At 39.5% G+C, this 21,748-nt stretch overlaps 1 protein-coding gene across 4 annotated transcripts in view; it reads right to left on the bottom strand.

The window, feature by feature from the left end:
• Positions 1–21,748, bottom strand: part of LOC122550041 (rho GTPase-activating protein 21-like) — a 253,474-nt gene that overhangs the window by 79,465 nt on the left and 152,261 nt on the right. For 3 of the 4 annotated variants that reach the window (XM_043690469.1, XM_043690471.1, XM_043690472.1), the window contains 2 exons: positions 19,502–19,580; positions 16,006–16,060 (listed from right to left, as the gene is read on the bottom strand). In XM_043690469.1, the coding sequence (XP_043546404.1) occupies positions 16,006–16,060; positions 19,502–19,580 (134 nt within the window). Of the gene's footprint in view, positions 1–16,005; positions 16,084–16,415; positions 16,446–19,501; positions 19,581–21,748 lie in introns of those variants that run through there. The other variant, XM_043690473.1, reaches the window with a different exon arrangement.

Raw genomic sequence — 21,748 nt, forward strand, 5'->3', positions numbered from 1 at the left:
CATGGAAGATATAGAATGTAGGGAAATATGGGCATGTTGAAAAATGTCCATATTACAGTGGATGAAGTGCTGAATGTCCTGAAATGCATAAAAGTCGATAAACCCCCAGGACCTGATCAGGCATATCCTAGAACTCTGTGGGAAGCTAGGGAAGTGTTTGCGGGGCCTCTTACTGAGATATTTGTATCATTGATAGTCACAAGTGAGGTGCCAGAAGATTGGAGGTTGGCTAACGTGGTGCCACTGTTTAAGAAAGGTGGTAAGGACAAGCCAGGGAACTACAGACCAGTGAGCCTGACATCGGTGGTGGCCAAGTTGTTGGAGGGAATCCTGAGGGACAGGATGTACATATATTTGGAAAGGCAAGGACTGATTAGGGATAGTCAACATGGCTTTGTGCGTGCGAAATCATGTCTCACAAACTTGATTGAAGAAGTAGCAAAGAGGATTGATGAGGGCACAGCAGTAGATGTGATGTGATCTAATCTATATGGATTTCAGTAAGGCATTTGACAAAGTTCCCACGGGAGACTGGACAGCAAGATTAGATCTCATGGAATACAAGGAGAACTAGCCACTTGGATACAGAACTGGCTCAAAGGTAGAAGACAGAGGGTGCTGGTGGAGGTTGTTTTTCAGAATGGAGGCCGGAAACCAGTGGAGCGCCACAAGGATCGGTGCTAGGTCCGCTACTCTTCATCATTTATATGTACGATTTGGATGGGAGCATAAGAGGTACAGTTAGTAAGTTTGCTGATAACACCAAAATGGGAGGTGTAGTGGACAGCGAAGAAGGTTACCTCAGATTACAACAGGATCTTGATCAGATGGGAAAATGAGCTGAGATGTGGCATATGGAGTTTAATTCAGATAAATGGGAGGTGCTACATTTTGGGAAAGCAAATCTTAGCAGGACGTATACACTTAATGGTAAGGTCCTAGGGAGTGTTGCTGAACAAAAAGACCTTGGAGTCCAGATTCATAGCTCCTTGAAAGTAGAGTTGCAGGTAGATAGGATAGTGAAGAAGGTGTTTGGTATGCTTTCCTTTATTGGTCAGAGTATTGAGTACAGGAGTTGGGAGGTCATTTTGCGACTGTACAGGGCATTGGTTAGGCCAGTGTTGGAATATTGTGTGCAATTCTGGTCTCCTTCCTATTGGAAAGATGTTGTGAAACTTGAAAGGGTTCAGAAAAGATTTACAAGGATGTTGCCAGGTTTGGAGGATTTGAGCTGTAGGGAGAGGTTGAATAGGCTAAGGCTATTTTCCCTGGAGTGTTGGAGGCTGAGGGGTGACCTTACAGAGGTTTACGAAATTATGAGGGGCATGGATAAGATAAATAGACAAAGTCTATTCCCTGGGGTGAGGGAGTCCAGAACTAGAGGGCATAGGTTTAGGGTGAGAGGGGAAAGATATAAAAGAGACTGAAGGGGCAACCTTTTCACTCAAAGGTTGGTATGTGTATGGAATGGGCTACCAGCAGAAGTGGTGGAGGCTGGTACAATTGCAGCATTTAAAAGGCATCTGGATGAGTATATGAATAGGAAGGGTTTGGAGGGATATGGGCCAGGTGCTGGCAGATGAGACTAGAGTGGGTTGGGATGTCTCGTCGGCATGGACGAGTTGGACCGAAAGTCTGTTTCCATGCTGTACATCTCTACGATTCTAACTAACCGAATAATCGATTATCCAAACGAAATACTGCCCGCCCATCTCGTTCAGATAATTGGGATTCCTCTGTACATGTCTGAAAATTTAGGTTTTCACAATATACATTCCTACTTGTGTATCATCTGCGAATTTAGCGGTCATATTTTTATTGCCCTCATTTACGTTATTGACATTAATTGTAAAACAGTGAGGCGCAGTAAACTCCTGCAGGACTCCACTTGACATATACTGGAAATCAGACAAGGATCCTTTTGCATACACTGTTTTCTGCCAGCCAGCCAATCTTTTATCCATACTAAAGTGTTACCCCATATACCATGAATTATTATTTTCTATAATAACCTTTGACACAGCATCTTTCAAATCTAATTTTCCATATCACCAGGTAAATGTCAAAGTTCCAGCTGTGCTGAAAGAGTTCAGTATAAAATATTGCTATTCCTTTACATTGGTATTTTTTGCAAATTGTCCTGAGTGCAAAGGCAGTTGCACTGAAACATTTTGACAAAAATCTGTCCTCATTCAACAGTACTCAAATTCTGTAATACCAAATAACTAGTTTTAAATAAATAAAATTACAGAAGATTGACCTTACTGGGTAATGAGGCTAACACAAGATGGGTAAATAATAGGTGCCAGATAATTAAGGATTTATTTCATAATGTTCAATGAATATGCATCCCATTTTGAAAGGTGGATGTAGCCACGGTAAATACAGAGTTTAAGGAGGGTTGGTGCAGATTCGATGAGCCAAATGGCCTTTTTTTGCACTCTGGAGACTCTGATTCTAAAATGGAAACACTGAGGCAACTAAGGAAGTTAAGGATGAAATCAAATTTTTTTAAAAATTACAATACTGCAAATATTGTAGAATATCTGCAAGTCTTTAGAAAACAGTAAAGGATGTCTTAAAGTAAAATTAAAATTAGTAAACTCGCAAAAAAATATAAAAGCAGCCTAAGTTTCCACATGCATATACAAAGAAAGAGTAGCTAAAAATTAAATCTTGGTCCCCTAAAAGGATGAGACTGATGAATTCATAATGGAAAACAAGAAAATAGCAGACATACTGAGCAAGTATTTTATATACATCTTCATGGTAGAAAGAACAAAAGGTATCTCCAGCATTGTAGAAATTCAAGAGGCAATAGAAAGAAAAAACTTTAAATATTTAATCACTAGAGGAAAATGTACTAGGAAAGATAGCAGGCTAAAAAATGCCATGTGCCCTGGAAACATTGGCCTGCAACTCAAGATCTTAAACAAGGTGTTTGCACAAAAAACTAATTGATTATAATCTTCAAAAATTCCCTAGATTCTGTAAAGGTCTCAGCTGATTGGGAAAATGTAAATGTTACGCTTCAATTTAAGAAAGGAGATGGGGCAGAAATCAAGAAACTATAACCATATGGTCTCCTTTCCATCATTGGAAAAATTAGATTAGATTAATTCCCTACAGTATGGAAACAGGCCATTCTGCCCAACAAGTCCACACCGACTCTCCGAAGAGTAACCCACCCAGACTCATTCCCCTAACCCTACCCTACATTTACCCCTGATTAATGCACCTAACACTATGGGCCAATTCAGCTGACCTGCACATCTTTGGATTGTGGGAGGAAACCCACGCAGACATGGGGAGAATGTGCAAACGCCACACAGACAGTCACATGAGGTGGGACTCGAACCCGGGTCCCTGGCACTGTGAGGCAGCATTGCTAACCACTGAGCCATCGTGTCGCTCCCATTCCAAAATGTTGAAATGCATGAAGGAGGAAGTAGCAAGATGAATTTAGAAAATGGTAAAAATCAAGCAGCACCAACATGGTTTTATGAAAAGAAAATACTACAGCATTTTGAGGACATAATAATCAGGGAGGATACTGCACAAGAGGCCATAGTATGTTCGATAATGAGCGTAACTAGAGGAATGACAAACCAATAGAAAACAAAGTTGAGATAAATAGATAATTTTAGCTCAGCTGGGTCCTGAACTATTTACAAACTATATTATTGCCTTTTTAAAAAGAGCACTCTATATTGTTACCAAATTTACTGACAATACAACAATAGGTAGAAAAGCTAAGTTTGAGGAAAACAAAAGTGTGCAAGGGGATAAAGATTTAAATAACTTAGCAACAATTTGGTAGATTCCATTATAATATAGGAAGTGTAAATTTGGTCAGAAGACAATGGAGATTTGGGTTTCCTCATAACATGCATCACAAATCATCAGCATGCAGAAACCATAAGTTATTTAGAAGGCAAATGGACCACTTGCATCTATTGCAAATAAGTGGAGTAAATTTCAAGAAATTCTTGTTAAATCTGTACTGCGCATTCATGAGATTCCACTTGGATTACTGCAGTGTGTTTTGGTCTTCTTACTTCAGGTATACTTTTGCATTGAAGACAATTCAGAAATGTTCACCAGGCTGGTTCCTGGATGAATGAGTAAGTTCATGAAGAAAGATTGAGCCATGACTTATTGGAATGTACAAGAATTCAAACCTTATTGAAACACATCAAATTCAGATGGAGTTTGAAAGGGTAAATGCTGAGATGATGTTTCTGCTTACAGAGATCCTAGAACTAGAAGGTATTGTTCCATAATAAAAAGATGTACACAAGGGGAAATTTCAATTCTGAAGCTCATTATCCCAAGAGAAGTAGATGTTGGATCATTGAATATATTCAAGTTTTATTATTGGGGCAGGGGGAGATCTAGGGTTACGGACGCAGGCAAGGTGGTGAAGTTTAGACATCAATGTGAAGGGACCAAAAAGCCTATTCCTTCTCTCAAATCCTACACTAACATAACTAATTCCAGTTTCAATACAGGCAATTAATACCCTCTAGATATAGTCACTAAAATCTATTTAAAATGGTAGCTGCATTTGCATTGTAAGTGTGTTTGTAAACGCGAACCTCAAACTCAGTAATTGCAGCAGAGAAGAAAAGGGAACATAGGCCAAAAACATCAGGCAAATGCCTAAACCGCACTGTTTGTGGACCAGAAGGACAAGAATTATTTCCCATAGGCCAAGGTCAATCTTGTCAGACCCCATCAGACAACATTCCCCCCCCCGCCGATTCCAAACTGCGAAAATTTACCCCTAATCCCATCCCCCAAACGTCATATCCTAATTGATACGCCATCCCATTTCATCCACATTCTATAATTGATATCTTTAACCATGAGCTCCCTGTCCCCACAATGCCAGAACTCTCAACTTGGATGGCTGTTGGGCCAGAAGATTGCTGAAAAGAAATTGTAAAACCAACATCCTCATGAAATTAGGCTCAGATTTAGATGTTTACAGTACAAAAGAGGGCCGTTCAGCCCATTGTGCCTGCGCCAGTAAACAAGGATTAACTGCACTAATTTCCTTTTCCACTCTTGGGCTACAGGCCCAAACGTTATGGCAACACAAGTGAATACCTAAATATTGCTTAAATATTATGAGAGCTTCTGATTCAAGCACACTTTAGAGTGATCTCAGGCTCCCATCACCCTCTGGGTGAACAACCATGGGGCACTGATTTAAGGTAAGAGTAAGAGTCTCAGAGATGTATAGCACACAACCTGTCCATGCCGACCAGATATCTCAATCCAATCTAGTCCCACCCGTCAGCACCAGGTCCATATGCCTCCAAACTCTTCCTATTCATATAGCCATCCAGATGCCTTTTAAATGTTGCAATTATACATGCCTTCACCACTTCCTCTGACAGTTCATTCCATACATGCACCACCCTCTGTATGAAAACATTGCCCTTTGGGTCCTTTTTATATCTTTCCACTCTCACCTTAAACCTATGCCCTCTAGTTTTGGATCTCCCACCCCAGGAAAAAGACCCTGACTGTTCACCCTATCCATGTCCCCCATGATTTAATAAGCCTCTATAAGGTCACCCCACAGCCTCCAACACTCCAGGGAAAACAGCCCCAGCCAGTCAGCCTCTTCCTACAGTTTGAGCCATCCAACCATGGCAACATCCTAGCAAATCTTTTCTGAACCCTTCCAAGTTTAATAACAGCTTTTCTATAGCAGGGAGACCAAAAGACAGAAGGCTAAGAGAACTCTTAGCTTTCTAGTTCTTATCTTAAATCTATGCAACCTGATTAATGACTCCTGGACTCATGGAAAAATGCCTTTTTTAAAAAAAAAGTCATCCCAATTATGTCACTCAATTTTACACACCACTACCTGGTCCTCTCTCAAACTTTGCTTCTCCAAGGGAAACAACCCCAGGCTGTCTGGTCTTTCCTCATCGCTCAGCCACAGTAAATCGACTCTGCATCCAATCTCGTGCAATCATATCTCTCCTAGAATTTGGTGACCAGAACAACTTGCAGGATTCCAGTCATGGCCCAACCAGCATTATATACAATTTCAGCATAGCCTCCCTGCACTTGTACTAATAAAGGCAATTACCCCATTGGTCTTATTAACCACTTTGTCTTCCTGCCCTGCTTCCTTCAGGGATTGCTAGGTATTCACACCAAGGTCTTTCAAGTCATCAGATCTTTCTATGGGTCCGAACTGTTCAATGTATAATCCCTTGCCCTGTTAGCCTTCCCAGGTGCATTATCTTCTCCTTTTACACAAGGACATAAAAACCAGGAGTAGAAGTAGCCAATTCAGCCCCTCAAAGCTGCTCTGCCCTTTGATAAAATCATGGCTGATCTTATCTCAGCTTCAACTCCACTTTCTTGCCCACTCTCAACAACCTTTCAACCCATTACTAATTAAAAATCTATCTCCTCCTTAAATTTACTCTATGTCCCAGCATCCACTATACTCTAAGGTAGTGAATTTCACAGATTTATGACTCTTTGAGACAACTTATTTCGCCCTATTTCTATTTAAAATCTGCTACCCTTTAACCTATATTCTCTTTGTTCTAGACTGCCCCACAAGGAGAAATATTTGCTCTATGTCTCTGCTGTCAATTCCCTTTAACAGCCTGTATGCCTCAATTAGATCTGCTCTCATCCTAAATTCTACTGAATGTAGGCCTAAACTGGTCAATCTCTCTTCATAAGACAATACACTCATCTCTAGAATCAACCTTTCCCAGGTTGAATTCCATTTGTCATTGCTCTGCACATTTTTTGAGAAACTTCTTAATCATACTCCCTATATTTAAGTCCAAATTATTAATCTACACCACAGACAAAATGGACCCCAGCACAGAGCTCTGTAGAACCTCACTGGAAAGAGTTTCAGTCACAGAAACATCTCTCTCCTCTGCTTCCTGCCATAAAGGAAATTTTGGAACCTTGGTGCCACTTTGCCTTGGATATTATAGCTTCTTGCTTTCTTAACCAGTCTGCTAATTTGTCAAACACAACCTTGCTCTAACAAATTAATGCTGACTATCCCCAATTAGTCAGTGTCTATCCAGATACATATATAAACTGTTCTGCAAACTCTTTGTAATAACTTCCCCAACAATGCTAGACTGACTAATCTACAACTTTCTGGACTGTCCTTTCCTCTCCTCCTCTTAAATAATGAGACAACATTAGCAGTCTCCCAGTCCTTTGTCATCTCACCTCTGGCAAGAGGAACTTTAAAATTCTGGTTTACCATTCAAAGCTACCCATTTGCTTTTTACCCAGCTCAAAGGAAACATCAAGGGCATTACTTCAATACAAGACATGCTTGCAACGTTAAAAAAAACTTTAAATTTAACAAACTAAAAAAAGGTTCCTATTGCAATCTTACCACTGTTGTAGGTCTTAACAACCTGTAAATAGCCAAATGAAAGGAATCACAGCACAAGCTGGTTAATTCATACAGTGACAGAATATTCTGTCATGAATCTGCTGGATTCAGCAAGCTATAAATATACCTACTCTCTATGGAAGATGCCAGTGAGCTTAAGAATTATGTATCAAGCATAATACTTACTATTTTGAGTCTAATTCTAACATAACCTGGCTTGCTGTGGCTTTAAATCATTGACCCAGAAAATATGGCTCATTTATGACAAATTGTGAGTAGTCAAAATTTTCATAGCTTTCACAGCCTTCCTATTACCTAAATTATACCACATCTCCAAGCTCTGTTACTGCTCGTCTTATAAATCATACCAGCTGCTATAATATTCCCAATAAAAAAATCCAAAACCATCAGCAAACAGCAGCTACTCTTAAGTTTTGGAAAAGACTTGTAGCTCGAGTTGTGGATAAGGTCGTAGATTAATTTGCCAAGCTAGTGTGTTTTTCTACAGACGTTTCATCGCCTCGCTAGGTGACATCGTCAGTGTGTCTTCGATAAAGTGTTGGCAGTCTGTCCCGGCTGGTAATTATCTTTTTTTTGTCCTTCCGGTTCTGAGTCTGAGTGGTTTGTATATGGGGTCCAGTTCAGTATTTATTGATTGAATTCCAGTTGGAGTGCCAAGGCTTCAAGGAATTCTCTCGCGTGTCTTTGTTTTGACTGTGCTAGGATAGTTACATTGTCCCAGTTGAATTCATGCCCTTTGTTATCTGTTTTGTGCACTCGTACGGTCAGTTTTCTTCCTATTTTTCCTATGTAGTGTTTTTCACATTCCTTAGAGCTTGTATGCTGGATGTGGGTGTCGAGAATTAAATCTTTGCAAGGAGCTGATGAAAGATGTCTACTGGTTTATGGGCCACTAAGATTCCTAGGAGTCTGAGTAATCGGGTAGTCATTTCTGATAGGGCTTTGATGTATGGTATGGTCACTCTGTTTGGTTGTGTAGTGTTTTCTTCTATAGGTTTGTTACCTAACTACTGGGGGATAGTGCTCTTGGGGTACCTGTTTTGTTTAAATCCCTTGAATAGGTGCTCCTGTTCTGCCTTCTGGAGTTCTGGGTTACTGCAGTGTGTCCTTGCAGTGTTCAAATGCAGCATCATTTGTCAGTCCTAGGCTGGTTGTGGATATAATTCAATATCTGATCTGTATGGGTATTCTTCCTGCACACACTGGTCTGGAATTTATCGGTAGGTATGCATTCCACTAATATGTCCTGGAAGGGGACTATACAAATGCACGAACGTCAGCTCACCACTGCCAGACATGACCAGTACTATCCAACCACACAGACAACGAAGGAAGCGAATTCAACTGGGACAAAGTAATCTTCCTCGCACAGGCAAAACAGAGACAACAGAGAGAATTCCTTGAAGCCTGGCACTCCAACTGGAATTCAGTCAATAAATACATCGAGTTGGACTCCATATACAAATCACTCAGACTCAGAACCAAAAGGATTAAAAATCAGACACACAAATAAGAGGCAGGAAAAAAGTTACAACCTAAAACCGCAAAGAAACTAAAAAAAAACGAATCATGTTGAATAATTGGAGAGGAAATCAAATTATTCATAAACAAATAGAGAAACAATAATAATTTCTTTAGATGCATGATTTGAGCCTCTGTCAAAGCTTTAGAGATATTCTCTTATTTTGACACCCTTTCTATAATAGGGCACCTAAAGGAATGTCACTATGTTCAAATTTATGATTACTTCTTTGGTCTTGTGTTGCATTCCTCTACTTCTCAAGCCCAAAATGCTCCAGTTCTTTACTATGACTTTAGCTGTGCTTGCACTGTCACAAAATTGCATTTGAGCCTCAAGGTTTCTATTAATTTACAAACTTTAGCATCTATATACTGAAATCATACTGTTATTCCTTATTTGTCTCAAAATTTATTTTCTCGCTCCCATATTATATCACAATTTGCATATTTAAAAAGCTGACGTTGAACTGGATCAAGATGTAAATTCATTCAAAAAGTTCTAGTGACCATTGTATGAATGCAGTTCTTATGGAGGAGTACATTATTTGAACATCTTATGGCTGTATTATGTCTATATAACACTCAATTAATTCACATAAACAGGAAGATTATATAATAAGAAGCTTGCGACTTCTCTCAAAACTACCCATTAAGAATTGATTGATGAAATAACACTCATCCTCATAAGTATTTGTTGGGCTTAACTGAAGAACTATAGCCTCACATTTCAAAAAAGGCAAATTGCAATGCAAATTTATACAGAAATAAATCCATAACATTGCCATCTAACAGTGGAAAGCATCAAAGCAAGAAAATAATCAAGCATCCAAAGAAACATGAATTAATAAGGACATCAAAGAGGGTTTTGGGAGATGGAAGGTTTATCTGAAAATTCCATATGAATGAAAGAGGAGAAAGTGAGGTCTGCAGATGCTGGAGATCAAAGTTGAAACTTTATTGCTGGAACAGCATAGCAGGTCAGGCAGCATCCAGGGAACAGGAGATTCGACGTTTCGGGCACAGGCCCTTCTTCAGGAATGAAGAAGGGCCTGTGCCCGAAATGTCGAATCTCCTGTTCCCTGGATGCTGCCTGACCTGCTGTGCTGTTCCAGCAATAAAGTTTCAACATATGAATGAAAGACCATGAATAAGGGCACAGCAATCATTTCGATACAGTACTACAACGATGATGTTCTGAAGGTATGGGATGGACAGGGATTTCATCAATTGTGTCTGGGGCAAACTCTTTTAACAATACATTCTCTAGAGCCAAGCAGGCTATTCTAAACTTGCTAGTGAGGCAATCAGACAAATCAATAAACTCATGGTAAAGGAGCCTTTAAGTGACATTTAAAATAACCATAATTAAATTTCATATCCAGTGTGAAGGAAGGTGAAGTAAGTCTAAGACTAGTATTTTAAACGTGAATAAAGGCAATTACAAGGCAGAGCTAGCTAAAGTGAACTGAAAAACAGAAATATTAGGACAGTAGAAATGCAGACTTAATATTTTATAACTTCCCACAAAGATTTATTCCAGCAAAAAAGAATGATTCTTCGAAAAGGATGCATCATGCCTGGCTAAACAAGGGATAATGTCAAATCGCAAGAAATATTGTACTAATCAGAAAGGATTAGTCACTAGGTCAGATAAACGGATAGATTTTAAGAACGAGTATAGGATGACTAAAAAGGGGAGAAAATAAGAAGAGACTAAGCCGGCTCATAATATAAAAACAGACAATAGGAGTTTCCACAAGTAGTTGAATAGAAAATTAGCAATTAAAACTAGTGTTGATTCTCTAAAGAGTGAGTCTGGGGAAATTAATAATAGTAAACAATTAATAATAGTGGAGGTGTTAAACAGGTATTTTGAGTCTGTGGTTATCATACCAGAATTATAAAATTTCCCAACGATGCTTGAAAATCAAGAGGAGAATGGGAGATAGCAATTACCATCACCAGGCTAACAATGCCAAACAAAATTAGCAGACCTAAAGGCTAAAAAGTCCCAAGGACCAGCTGGTCTATATCCTAGAGTTTTAACAGAAATGAGCGCAGATACAGTTGAGTCAATTGGTTCCAACATTGCAAAATTCCTTGGATTCTGGAAGAATTCAGTGATTTGGAAATAACCAATTTCATACCTTTACAAAAAGAGAGAGAGAAATAGAAAACAGGAAACAATAGATAAATTACGCCAGTGTTGGAATATTGCTTGCAATTCTGGTCTCCTTCTTATCGAAACGATGTTGTGAAACTTGAAAGGGTTCAGAAAAGATTTACAAGGATGTTGCCACGGTTGGAGGATTTGAGCTATAGGGAGAGGCTGAACAGGCTGGGGCTATTTTCCCTGGAGGGTCAGAGGCTGAGGGGTGACCTTATAGAGGTTTACAAAATCATAAGGGGCATGGAAAGAATAAATAGACAAAGTCTTTTCCCTGGGGTCGGGGAGACCAGAACTAGTGGGCATAGGTTTAGGGTGAGAGGGGAAAGATATAAAAGAGATCGAAGGGGCAACTTTTTCACACAGAGGATGGTACATGTAGAATGAGCTGCCAGAGGAAATGGTGGAGGCTGGTACAATGGCAACACTTAAAAGGCATTTGGATGGGTATATGAATAGGAAGGGTTTGGAGGGATATGGGCTGGGTGCTGGCAGGTGGGACTAGATTGGGTTGGGATATCTGGTCGGCATTGACGGGTTGGACCGAAGGGTCTGTTTCCATGCTGTACATCTCCATGACTCTAAATACAGATTGGATTTAGAAAGGGAGAGGGGTATGGGGGATAGGAGCAGGAAGTTGTTCAATTATACCAAGGTGTTTTTTGTTTTGGGGGGAGAAGAGATAGGGAGATGGACAAAAATGAGTTACAAATTATAGATTACATTACGGAATATGACCTGGCGACAATCATGAAAAATACAGTAAATTCATCAGTACATTATCCAACAGCAATTTTGAAAAAACACTCACTGAAGATAACTGGATAAATGCAAGGTATTTCATTTTGGTACAACAAACAGGAACAGGACTTTTACAATCAATGGGGGCCCTTCGGTTATAGAACAGAGGGACCTTGGGGTTCAGGTACTTAATTCTTTGAAGTTCGCATCATATTTAGACAAGGCAGTTAAAAAGGCATGAGCACACTTGCCTTCATTGCTCAGTCCTTTGAGTGTAGGAGATGGGAAGTCATGATGAGGTTGTACAGGGCATTGGTGAGGCCTCTTCTGATGAAGTGATCAGTTCTGGTCAACCAGTTACAGAAAGAATATTAAGATAGAGAAGGTGATGTTGCTGGGAATGGAAGGTTTGAGTTTAAAGAAAGGCTGGATAAGCTGGGAGTTTTTTTTCACTGAAGCATAGGAGGTTGAGAGTTGACTTTATAGAGGTATAGATAGGGTTAATGGTAAGTGTCTTTTCCCTAGGATGGGGAATTTGATGACTGGGGCAAATTTTTAAAGTGAGAGGAGCGATTTAAAAAAGACATGAGGGGCAAATATTTTACACAGAGTGTGGTTTGTGTGTGGAAATAACTTCCTGAGGAAGTGGGAGATGCAGGCACAGTTACAACGTTTAAAAGATACTTAGATCAGTAAATAAATAGGAAAGGTTTTGAGGGATATGGGCCAGGGGCTGGCAAGTGAGAATAGTTTGGGATTATGTTTGGCATGGATTGGTTGGACTGAAGGATCTGGGCGGCATGGTGGCACAGTGGTTAGCACTGCTGCCTCACAGCGCCAGAGACCCGGGTTCAATTCCCGCCTCAGGCAACTGCCCGTATGGAGTTTGCACATTCTCCCCGTGTCTGAGTGGGTTTCCTCTGGGTGCTCTGGTTTCCTCCCACAGACCAAAAATGTGCAGGTTAGGTGAATTGGCCATGCTAAATTGCCCGTAGTGTTAGGTGAAGGGGTAAATGTAGGGGAATGGGTCTGGGAGGGTTGCTCTTCGGAGGGTCGGTGTGGACTTGTTGGGCCGAAGGCCTGTTTCCACACTGTAAGTAATCTAATCTAATCTTTTTATGCTCCATGGTGGCTCAGTGGTAAGCACTGCTGCCTCACAGGCGACTGTCTGTGTGGAGTTCATACATTTTTCCCACATCTGTGTGGGTTACCTCTGGGTGCTCTGGTTCCCTCCTACAGTCCAACGATGTGCAGGTTAGGTGGATTGACCATGCTATATCGCCCAATGGTGTGCGGGGATTAGTAGGATTTGTGGATTAGCCATGAGAAATGCAGGGTTACAGAGATGTAAGTGATTCTGGGTGGGGTGCTCTTCAGAGGGTTGATGTCGGCTCAATGGGCCAACTGGATTGCTTCCACACTGTAGGGATTCTATGACAATGACTCTATAACCTCTGTAGAGGTTGTATATAAGCAAACAAATGAAAGTCCCTGTGAACACATACAGAGCACAGCATATTTGAAGTATTCAATGTCAAGATGGCCTTGCTTTGGAGATACAGAGAAGAAACTAAAAGGGAAAGGGTAATAGACTTATTTTTGAGTCTATGAATCCAAGAAAAAAAATCAAAACAACAAAGAAGGATTCAGCAGAAACTCTACATTTTGTTTTTAAAAAAGGAACAAGAATGGCAGAAACCGGACAGCTGAAGATACAAGATGGGAAATTTTAAACTATTGTTTGGGTTCAGGAATTTTAGTCTCAGAAGTCTTGGCTTCCATACTACAAATTCCTATATATTTGTAACAAACTACCAAGTAAAGCAGATGTAAAAGGTTAAGATTTCAAAATATAACTGGCATTTGGGCAATTCAATTGGAGGTGTTCAAGAGTGAAGGTGTTGTGCTATAACATGACATTCCTCTGTAACCTTGCTCCATCAAAAGCCACCACAGAAAATCACTATACCCATTCAGTAGAACGTTTGCGTTATCCAAACAATGTCCACAATTCATCAATCGCATTATAGCCAATTCACGTCGACAAAACATACATTATACCAGAATGACCGGTATATAAAATTGGACAATATCTCAAAGGGGCAAGAGTTCTACTCATCTACTCCTCAAAACCATTGATAGATAACTGAAGAGATAAAGCAACTTAAAACTAAACAACAGAGCATAAAAACAGATCCTAGCGAAAGGGAAGATCCACAAAGGGTGACAAAACGGCTAAAAAAATCTACAAGAGAATATGGGGTATCAGAATCAACATTTTTTGTTCAATTACATTAAAAACAACAAATGTACTTGGGAGGAAAGTGAACTCCTTGAAAATAGTGATAACGGTGATGTCATATACCAAAATCAAGAAATGGCAGATATGTTGAATAATTACTTTGCATCAACCCAAGGCAATTAATATTGAATCAGAGACACATACTCAACAAAATTAAGATACCTAAATCAACAATGTCAAAAGAAAATAATGGTATTAAACAGAAATTCTTCCCTCGGGACAAAATGCTTTTCGAACTAAGGTTTCAAAGAAAAGTTTTGAAGATTCCAAACTTCTTATAATTTGGCAACTGATCTTTGGAATGGAAGACAGCACATCTCACTCGGATGTACACAAGCTGATGCAGTGTAACCAGTGAACTAGAAACCAGTTAGCCTTATATACTGTTTGAAAATTACTGAAGTCTTTAATTAAGAATAGGTTGACTGAATACTTTAAAAATTGGTGGTTGATCAGCAAGTGTCAGGACAGGTTTGTAAAAGGTAGATCATCCCTAATAAAGAAGTGACAAAAGGGAGGAATCAAGGAATATCCATGTGTGGTATTTGATGAAGTATCTCATAAGAAACAGCTCATTAAAGCGAAACCTCATCGAAATGAAGGCAAATGATCAATTAGGAAATGGAAATGATACTTAGCAAGAGTTGGAAAATAGGGTTAAGGGATGGTTCTCGGTGACTTGATGCCTAACATGCATTGGGCGTAAACTATTCAGTGTAATTATTAGAAGCTCGAACGAGATGGAAAAATCACATCTCAAAGGTTGACAAGAATAAAAAAAGGTGCCGCTGCAAACAGTGTAAATGGATTCAAAATTACAATGATACAATTAATAAATCAAGATGAACGGGCAAAACTATAGCTATGGAATTCTGGCCTTTCTGGTTGGTGGACTAAAATATGAGGTAAAAGATGTCTCAGCAATATGCAGCCATGGTTAGACTACACAGAGCACCTCACGAAAAGTAAGTTGGCCTTGGATGCAGTGCAAAGTCAATTTACCAGAATTATGTAAAGATCCCATTTCCTGGATTATATTTCCTGGAATTTAGAAGTTTAAAGGACGATTTGATCGAAGTCAGTACAATATCAAAGGCAGCAGATATAAATAAGCTAATTCTGTTGATTGGAGAGTTCAAGATAATAGTGCACAGTCGAAACATCAGATCTAAACTTTTTGGGAATGAACAACGAAACACTTCTGCACACAAAAAGGCTGATTGAAATCTGCAATTCTTTACTGCAAACAACAACTAATTCTTAATCAGTCAATTTTAACAACAAAATTCAAAGATTCAAAAGGTAGGTATTTTCAATTAGGGTACAGGTCAAGCCAGGATACGAGTGAATAGCAGAACAGACTGAAAGGATAAATGGCTTACTTCCACTTCAATGAAAACATTTGTTGCTGGTTCTCAGTATTATGGAAAATCCAACCGCTAGAGCCGAAAACAGATGTATCAGGGTGCTCTTAGTCAGCAAGAAGCAAGCTAGAGGAAAATCTACTCCAGTCCCAATTTCTCCAAATTCCCCATTATTCACAAGACATTTTGAGATGATAAAGGACACAGAAAAAGGAAACACCAGAAACTATTTTTTGTGCACAGCATTTTGAATAAAGCACCAGTTCCATTTTACTATAATTGAAATATAAAGCTGGACTCTGGATGTTCAAATAAAGATAATAAAAAAGCTAAAGATGAATATTGAATGTTATACTTGAACTTGGGAATAGCTCAGTTTAGACCAAAAATCTGAATAATCTGCTAATTCTGAAATCTGTAAAACAATGTAATTTCAACCCAATTAAATCCAGCTTGCGAGCAACAAATTAAACAGTAATCTTACTAGTTGCAGGATGTCTTCATCTTTTGGCATAACACAAAGCTCCAGCACAGAATCACTGTAAAAGAAAAACAGGATACACTGTTGTATTCATTACTTCTGTCTGTCAATGTTAAGCAGCGTAATAGATGAGCTTGTGGCTATTTAATTCTAGGTCTCTGTTTCCAACTTCTCAACTGGCATTTCCCATCTGGGCTGCTAAATGGAGCCCTTTCAGAAGCAAATGTCCTACTTTGAGGGAAGGAACACAAACACAGTTTTCATTCATTTATGCTCATTCAACCATGATTTCCTCTCTTAGTCATGGAAGCATGAAGTAAACAGTTAAGGCCACTATCACAAAGCTACATGAAGGCATTAATTGGGGTCAGTCACATCTCAATGGGCATCACATTTGAATGGGTATCACATACCTGCTTTGAATTCAAGTACCATGGATTCATGTCCCATTCCAGAGATATGAATGCAATCTTGACTGATACTGAGGCAGTGCTAAAACAAAGGGAGAGGGGCTTACTATCCATGCCAGTTAGTGTCAATGTTGTATATGTTGATCCTCTGTTTCAAAGGAATCAGCCCCAGCTTATCAAATCTTTCTTAAAATTAACAAACCTCCACCTATGGCTTAATTAATGTCTTATATAGTTTCATTGGAGCCTTTTTGATCCTGTATGCTAAGCTTCAGATAATGAAGGCAAGCATGACATTTGCCTTCTTCAACACCTTATCTATCTATCCTGCCATCTGCATGAGTATCTGTGGACATGGACTCCAAGGTCTTTGTTGCTATACATTTCCTGGTATTCTACCACTTATTATGTATTCCCTTGCCTCATTGGACTTCCCCAAGTACAACTCACCCCAAATGCATAAACTCTCAATTTCTAAGAAAAATCACACTGGACTCAAAACATTAACTTTATTTCTCTCTCCACAGATACTACCACATCTGAAGAGCTTTTATTTTAAAATTTCATATCTGCAGCATTCACAATACTTTGCTTTTGATTTGCTGCCAAAATGTAGATTTGGATTCTTTAGTTGTTAGAGATTGAAGGGGTCCAATTATTTGTTGCGTGTTTTTCAAGGTTTGGAAACAATGATAACATTATAAACTTAAACAATGTGCAATCCAAGCTTTCAAAGTTTTAAAAAGATGTTCTAGGTATATAGTTATAAAGAGTGATGCTGTAAAATATCAATTTACTTCTAAGATGAAAAGGACTTAGGATTAAAAAATAAATATTAAGCATTTCTAGTTAGATACAAAGCACGTGTTTCCCTCTGCCATGGAGGGCAAAAATGGAAGCCATTTTCAGGTCAGGTTACATTATACCAAAAAGAAAAATTTGAGGTAAACAAAAGTTATACTTTAATTTTTTAACGTTCATAATATTTTGAGATCTTCTTTCACTCTAGAATACTTTGGGCAACGAAATCGCAAAGACGTGAGTCTGAATAAGAGATATTGCATGATAGAAAATTACATTATTAATATAAACAGCAATGTTCCTTGAAAGTGGAGTCAAAAGGTATACACGGTGGTGAAGGTGACATTTGGTATGCTTGCCTTTATTGGTCAGCACAGAGTTTAAGAAGTTGGGACGTCATGTTGTGGCTGTACAGGACATTGGTGAGGCCACTTTTAGAATATTGCATACAGTTCTGTTCACCCTTCTACAAGAAGGGAGTTCTATCAAAAAGTGTGGCGCTGAAAAGCACAGCCGGTCAGGCAGCATATGAGGAGCAAGACAGTCGATGCCTCAAGCATAAGCTCTTCATCAGGAATTCTGTTCACCCTTCTACAGGAAGAGTGCTGTTAAGTTTGAGAGGTGCAAAAAAGATTTACAAGGATATTATCAGGCCTGGCGGGTTTGAGTTATAAGGAGAAGGTGATAGGCTGGGGCTTTATCTCTGGGAACATCGCAGGCTGAGGGGTGACCTTATAGAGATTTATAAAATCATGAGGGGCATGGATAGGGCGAATAGCCAAGTCTTTTCCCTCAGGTGGGGAAGCCTTAATCTATAGGGCATAGGTTTAAGGTGAAAGGGAAAAGATTTAAAGAAGGACCTGAGGGGTAACATTTTCCACGTACAGCGTGGTACATATGTGGAACGCTCTGACAGAGATGGGCGACATGGTGGCTCAGTGGTTAGCACTGTTGTCTCACAGCGCCAGGGACCCGGGTTCAATTCCCGCCTCGGGCAACTGTCTGTGTGGAGTTTGCACATTCTCCCCGTGTCTGCGTGGGTTTCCTCCCACAGTCCAAAGATGTGCAGGTTAGCTGAATTGACCTTGCTAAATTGCCGGAAGTGGTAGGTACATTAGTCAGGGGTGAACGTACAGGAATGGGTCCGGGTGAGTTGCTCTTCGAAGGGTCGGTGTGGACTTGTTGGCCCGAAGAACCTATTTACACACGGTAGGAAATCTAATCTAATCATAATTGCAACATTTACAAGGTATGTGGACAGGTAGATGAATAGGAAAAGTTTAGAGGGTACGGGCCAAATGGGACTAGGGCAGATCAGAAGGTCTGGTCAGAGCAGAGGAGTTGGATTAAAAGGGTCTGTTTCCATGCTGTATGACTCTATGAGACCTTGGAAATAGGTCTTCATTCTGCGACAACCTATGTGACGGAACTTCCCCATCCAAGTCAGTATGGCACCACTACATGGGTTGGAGCTTAATGCAATCTATGACATTAACCCACTCAGAACATACTTTGTTGCAAACTTTGAAGAGACACCACATTTACTTTAATACACAACAAAAATATGGCGATAATCATATTTCAGATTGTTATGAAATAACACTAACACTAATTTGTTTCTCACATATTACGACTGAAGACACCAGAACATCATTTACGAGTATGATGAAGGCTGTGAAGTTTATGCACATTGAATGTTATTTCTGCCAATCAACTCCTACAGAAAATAGTCTTTATTATTAGAACAGACTTTCATGCCTCTCCAACTGTTCAGCTGCACCAAGCATAGAATAAGTTGCTGCTACCATTATACAGTTAAAGGACTAAATCTAGTTCAATATAAAATCATATTCTTAAACCCAATAGTCGTTAGGCTGTAAAGAACTTGGGTAATGTTGAAAAAGGATATTTTGTTGACGCTGTTTATCTTGCACTCATCAGGACATTTCAAAAGAAAGAGCAATTGAAGAAAATAGCATCTACATTCGTACTTGTTGTCAACTGACAATTTGTCTCTTTACTGCAAATTAAAATCCTACAGGTGGCCTGTTTAAACATAGTTATTGACAAAAATATCGACTCTTGTCACCAAATGGGAAGACATCAGAACCAGTTGCACTTGCGCACTTGACCTGCATGGTGGCTGCCAGCGCACACACACCTGGCCCTGATGCATGCTCATTTGGTAGCAGTAGCATCAACAGCTGTAGAACATTACATCTTTTTAGAGATTTCTGCTTTATCAATGGAGATAAACGTTGAATTACAAAAATAAACACCATTCCTACCTGTCTTGAATCAAGGCTATAACTTGGGAATATGTCTTTCCAATAATACTTTCCCCGTTTACTTTGACAATCCGATCACCTGGTTTACAGAAAGTAAGAATATCAGTCAAATATTTGATGCAATTATGAAAACACCAGAAACTATAACAAATCATAATTTTTGAAATCAGCCTGAATAACTGCTTAGAAGATAATAAGCTCCAATGTGAAAACAGTTTGAATAATTATTGCATTGATTTTCAAACACTATGGATAGAATTATGTTTTACCTAGCAGGTTATTTTATTTTTTCAGGTGATGTCAACATTTCTGGCAGCAGTGCTCAACCAGCATTTATTGATCGACCTTCAATGACCTAAGATTCAACCAAATGTCTATGGATCTGAAGTCACATGAAGCTCCTTCCCTCAAGGAACTGCATGGGTTTGTAATAAGAGTTTTGCCAATCATAGATGCCATTAAGCTAACTTTTACTGAATTTAAAAATCACTATTTGCCAATGTGAAATTTAAATTCAAGTTCAAAGAACATTAGACTGGGGTCCAGGATACCTAATACTAATAGTTAATACAATTGACATTTTTAGATCCAAATATTGTGGGGTACTGCATGAAAATAGGCCATTTGATTCAACAGTTCATGCTGGTGTTTATTCTTCATATAAGTCTGTTCTTATACCTTTCAACTTTCTTTTCGTTCATAAGGGATAGGAAAACAACTTGCAAATTTTGTGACAATAACTTGCATTTACATAGCACTGTTAATGCAATTAAACACTCCAAAGTACTTGACAAGAATACTATCAAACAAGATTAGAGCTTTTGCTCAATTGGTGGATAAATGCTTTGACAGATTCACTAGCTAAGTTGAATGGTTTGCTTTAACAATCTTTACTGTTAACCTGATGTTATGGACATGGCACTGGATTTGTGGAGGAGATGGGAACTGGATTCCAGAGCCAGTCCATGTCTGGACCCAGTACAGTATGCTTCAATCACACCACTACAGTTTTAATAATTCCTGGCATATAAAAAGGTCAGGACTCCAAAAGCCAGGCAGGGTGGCTTACATACAGTTGGGTCAATTGGAGGCCCTGCAATATTCAGCAATTGGTCAAATCACCAGCTAAGGTAGGCGATGCCAATCTCAAGACTTGGAAATAGAGCAAGTCTAACACAGTTAGGACAATGTAATCCTTAAAAATGGATTTGTTTTTCTTTTTTTTTGTCCACAGTCATCTGGTCAGTGTGGAGGAGCAATAGCTCCAATGAATATAGTCAGCAGTCATAGATGTCACTCAGAAGCTGTTATGGGTCCAACATGTGGATGGAAATGAGGGGTTATCAAATGATCCATCATACCATGGCTGAAAACACATGACAGCAGGCAGATCTGAACGCACTGAAAATACTTGAGAAAATTCAAATCAAGGGGGCATCCAGAGAAAAGTCTCCTTCATAAGTAGAAGGGAGATTAATTGAGGAATCTCTCCTCCAACTAATACATGGATGTCTTTTGTTCAGCCAACCTATCAGCAGCAATTGCAAGAAAGAGCAAGTCTACGATTAGAACGGTTTGTAAGAAAGTACCCAAGTGAGTGAATTGGGAAAGAGTTTTGCCAAGGAGCAATTGTTGTAAAAGCCAAGGTTGGAAAACCTTTTACCTGAGCTGAGTATACTGTCTTCTGGGAGTTTTGTCTGCTGCATTTGGGAGAACATTTTCCTTGAAACAGAAGGAAGCTCCTAGTAAATGGAGGGCTGACAGTGGTGAGGAACAGGGTTGCATGAGATGTGTAGAAAGTAAGCCTGCAACGTGGGGAGGGAGCAGATGGAAGAGGTTGCCGGGGTCAATAAAGTAGGACAGAGAAAAGGAAGGCTGAAAACTGGGGGAAGAGTGATGTTGCAAGGTGATGGGCAGAGTGCGAGGAAGAAGTGAGAGGCTGCAAGGCGACAAACCACTTTAAATCTGTCAAAGGAATAAATAGGAGCTAAAAAGCTAAAAATTCCTGACATTATGAATTCCTTGAAACTGAACGTGGAAGCCCCAGCTTAGTTTGCACATGTTTAGAACATAGAACATAGAACATAGAAGAATACAGCGCAGTACAGGCCCTTGGGCCCTCGATGTTGCGCCGATCCAAGCCCACCTAAACTACACTAACCCACTATCCTCCATATACCTATCCAAATGCCTCTTAAATGTTGCAATTGTACCAGCCTCCACCATTTCCTCTGGCAGCTCATTCCA

Source organism: Chiloscyllium plagiosum, chromosome 5, assembly GCF_004010195.1.
Source record: "Chiloscyllium plagiosum isolate BGI_BamShark_2017 chromosome 5, ASM401019v2, whole genome shotgun sequence".
In the NCBI taxonomy this organism is placed as follows: domain Eukaryota; kingdom Metazoa; phylum Chordata; class Chondrichthyes; order Orectolobiformes; family Hemiscylliidae; genus Chiloscyllium; species Chiloscyllium plagiosum.